The sequence below is a fragment of the Sinocyclocheilus anshuiensis genome, unplaced genomic scaffold, assembly GCF_001515605.1.
Source record: "Sinocyclocheilus anshuiensis isolate Anshui unplaced genomic scaffold, SAMN03320099.WGS_v1.1 scaffold590, whole genome shotgun sequence".
NCBI classification, from domain to species: Eukaryota; Metazoa; Chordata; class Actinopteri; order Cypriniformes; family Cyprinidae; genus Sinocyclocheilus; species Sinocyclocheilus anshuiensis.
This window is the reverse complement of record NW_015544192.1, coordinates 2,054,060-2,057,981: the sequence shown is the minus strand read 5'-3', so window position 1 is coordinate 2,057,981 and position 3,922 is coordinate 2,054,060. Positions and strand designations below refer to the sequence as shown.

Genomic DNA, 3,922 nt, shown 5'->3' with positions numbered 1-3,922 from the left:
CAACTTTGGGTCAAATATGGACTAACCCAACTTTTGGGTTAAAAATGTAATGTAAAAATTTAACCCAACAGTTGGGTTACTCCATATTTGACCCAAAGTTGGGTTGAAACAACCCAGCATTTGTTAGAGTGTATGCTATATATGTTTGACCTCAGTATGACAATTGAAATAAAAAGCGATTTAGACATAACTGATAACTGTGTTTGTTTTGTTTTAATTCACTAGTTCTAATTTTTTTACATTTATAATACACATTATATAAATATGCCTCATAAACGTTGTTGAAGTCGACTGAATATCTTGTACAAAACACGGCCAAAAAATTTGCACTGAACATCAATGAGATATTTGGGAAAATATATGTAGAAAATAGTCTGCTATGATATAACTTTTATAGTACTACATATCTTTTAAAGAAACTGAAACTCAACAAACTGTAAACGTGTTGAAAGCCAATCAGAATCCACCCTCAGTTCCTCTGAGAAGAATGTCTCACCTGTCTGTGAGTGTGAATCTTTCTGAGTCCTGAGTTCAACCCCAAGAAACTCACTTATTTATAGGAAAAAGGTTTGAAATGAACAAATGCTCATTGTATTCTAAATTTAGGGATGAAAGCTATTTTTCTACCTACTCTAGGTCTGTATGAGCTGAAAGCCAATCAGAATTTACCCTCAGTTCCTCTGACCAGAATGTCTCACCTGTCTGCAAGCTGGAAACTTTCAATAGCACACAGAGAATACTGAGTTCAACCACACTCTCTTTTAACTGACTGCTCTCTTTCAAAACCAAAATAGGCTAAAGTCACAATGATTCTTTCACACACGCTCACTCATAATGGACAAAACTATAAACACATACAAATCTGTTAACAAGGACAGACGGGCACCATGTACACACATGCACCGACCCGCAGTCCAGTGCAGTCCGTCCAAAGCAAGAGAAGACATCTGATTCATGATACAACAATTATCCACAATACAATGAAAATATAAAGAAATAGAAAACATGGTAAAACAGAAATACTACCTAAATAAGGAGTGTTGAACACAGACACACTCCTTGTGAAAGTCAGGGTTGTGTGGCATTCAGAACTGAATTAAGATTTTTTTTAATGCAATTTCAATTCTTGAAATTTAGGCAAATTTAGGTGAACTAAATTTCATATAACTGTAGTTTTACTAGAAAATTAGAAGATAGATAGACAGATAGATAGATAGATAGATTTCAAATTCACTTTTTTGAGCCCCGGTGGACATAGACTGTAACGTTCACACATGAATGGCTTTGTGTGGATGCTCATGTAAGCTGTGTGGTTTTATGAGGATCTGTATGACTCTCACACAGTCTGTTGTAATTCAATGCACTGTGTTTGCCTGTTAGTTCCATTAAGCTGGTAGTGCGAGCTCTTTTGTTGCCTCTTTTTATAACACCACACCCCCAAGACCACACCCACTACTGCTGCTATGATGCCAATGATAATTGCTGTGATCATGTGCCCGCGGCCTGAACCGTGACAGGGGTCTTCTGCACAAGCACCCTCTCCAGCTTGGTCTTGTTGATCCAGGCTGTGATCTCCACCACGTTCCATCACACTCCGATTTTCAGGCGTTTCAGTTGGGACATGAACAGGGATGTGCTCCAGGAAGTGGCCATCACTGGTTTCCCATGGATCCTTAATGACAGGAGTGGGCATGCTGGTGATATAATCAGATGTACCATCCAGATGTACCATCCCAGAAGGTGTGGATGTTTTCTCAGGGCCCAACCCGCCTTGACTGGCACTCACATTTTCAGGAGCAGAAGCCGGTGTGTATGGCATGGGCCACTTGTGTACAGCAATATCATCTGGACTGGGTGTGATCTGAGTAATGGAGGTGGTGGGCTTCACCTCCACACCATTTGGACTATCAGTAAGACCATCAAACCCCAATGTTTTGGATCCATCAGAGTCTGTTTCCTCTGGTGTGTACGTTTCTTTCCCCATTTCATCTTCTGAAAGTCCTTCAGTTGTTTCCTCATAAGGTGTTACAACAGACTCTCCCTTTTCAAGTCTGGTTGTCCCTTTACCAAGCTCCTCCTCGTCTCCCTTCCTGTGGTTCTTGTCCTTTTTAATTTCTCCATCTTCTTCCTCCTCAGGGTTGTCAATCAAACCCCCCGTCTTTTCTTCCACAGGGTTTTTGATTACATCCTCAAACACCTCTACTTCTGAGTGGCCAGTCAAGGTCTCTGTTTCCGACTCCGCACCTTGTTCTGGCCCCGCCTCCCCCGTTGACCCACCTCCAGCTTTATCTTCATCCTGAGTAACAGGGTATCCATCTAGCCAGAACTCGTCCGTGCCACCAACACTGGGACTGGCAGGTTCACTGGTGGGAGGATCGGTCAGATAGTCACTTTCCTCTGTGATCATGTCAGGACCAGATTGGCTGTAGGTTGTTTTGACCATCATGTGGCTCTCGTCTTCATTGGGGCTTTTAATAGAGGAGGAATCAGTGGTGATACCCGGCTGCTCCTTCTCTTCCTGGAAGGCCTCTGAAGGGAACCAGAACATGTGCTTCTGACTGAGCTGAGACACTGGAGGTTCAGTTACTGTTACTGTTGAATCTTCATCATTCTCTTTCTCCTCCTCAGACATGACTCTCCGCTCAGGCTCAGGAGAGGATTCTTCTACTTCATGATCAGTGGACTGTGTTCCTCCTGGATTCAAAGAAATATGATGCTCCTCCCTCGGATTCTCAAGGAGATGGCCCTCTGTGAACTTATCTTCATAGTCGATGTGGCCTTCAGGATCATCTGCAACAAATAAAACATATTGAGGACTACACAGCTACACCCAAAAGCCAAATAAACACTTTGAACCTCAAGAATTTAGTATCTTGGAACCTCTGTCTCATATTCGACATGGCTCTTTTGGTTTTTAAATCTCATCATTCGCAGCTCACCTTTGACGCAATGCTGCACCAGGCTGTACCAATCTCCACAACTGTCGCAAAGCAGGCTGAAGGCCGTATCTCTATTGGGCAGTTTGTATCCTGGGTCACAGGCATACAGAAGTTCATCCCCTAGGTCAAGCCCAGTTTTCCCCTGCAGATGTGAGTGTGGGAATGAAGGTGGCTGCCCACATGGAGTATCTGGTGGATGAAAGGGAAGTGGAACAAGGTCAGTCATGAAGGAGAAGAGTTTGTCATAAATTATAAAAGAAAAAGTGCATAAAGTGAAAAGGATAAATTACATATAAAGTCTGTTTCACACTGCACACTTGCTCACATTGTGACAGCATTTCTGCAACTGCAGATAGCTACAGAAAAGAAAAGTAATTTCTGGGGTAATATACTGAAAAATTATTTTATAATCCAGTCATAAATTATATCATAGATATAGGATGTTTGGCTGGTGAGAATCTTTACCAACCTGATGGTAGTGAAATATAATCTACATGAATTTACTAGAAGCACGGCAATTACTCCAAATCCCAAACTAGCCATAAACTCCTTAAAGGAACACTCCACTGTTTTTGAAAATAGGCTCATTTTCCAACTCCCCTAGAGTTAAACAGTTGAGTTTTACCGTTTTCGAATCCATTCAGCCGATCTCCGGGTCTGGCGGTAGCACTTTTAGCCGTAGCTTAGCATAGATAATTGAATCTGATTAGACCGTTAGCATCTCGCTCAAAAATTACCAAAGAGTTTCGATATTTTTCCTATTTAAAACTTGACTCTTCTGTAGTTACATCGTGTACTAAGACTAAACTTAGTTTTAATTACTTTTTCTTATTTGTAAGTCGCTTTGGGATAAAAGCGTCTGCTAAATGACTAAAAGTAAAAGTAAAAAAGTAAAAGTACTAAGACCGACGGAAAACGAAAAGTTGCGATTTTCTAGGCCGATATGGCTAGGAACTATACTCTCATTCCGGCATAATAATCAA

At 41.3% G+C, this 3,922-nt stretch overlaps 1 protein-coding gene across 1 annotated transcript in view; it reads right to left on the bottom strand.

The window, feature by feature from the left end:
- Positions 1–1,193: 1,193 nt before the first annotated feature.
- Positions 1,194–3,922, bottom strand: part of LOC107696526 (sushi domain-containing protein 5-like) — an 8,882-nt gene continuing 6,153 nt past the window's right edge. The window contains exons 4-5 of the mRNA XM_016496885.1: positions 2,940–3,128; positions 1,194–2,790 (exon numbers count right to left, since the gene is read on the bottom strand). Coding sequence (XP_016352371.1) covers positions 1,337–2,790; positions 2,940–3,128 — 1,643 coding nt within the window. The 3' untranslated portion in view covers positions 1,194–1,336. The remainder of the gene's footprint in view (positions 2,791–2,939; positions 3,129–3,922) is intronic.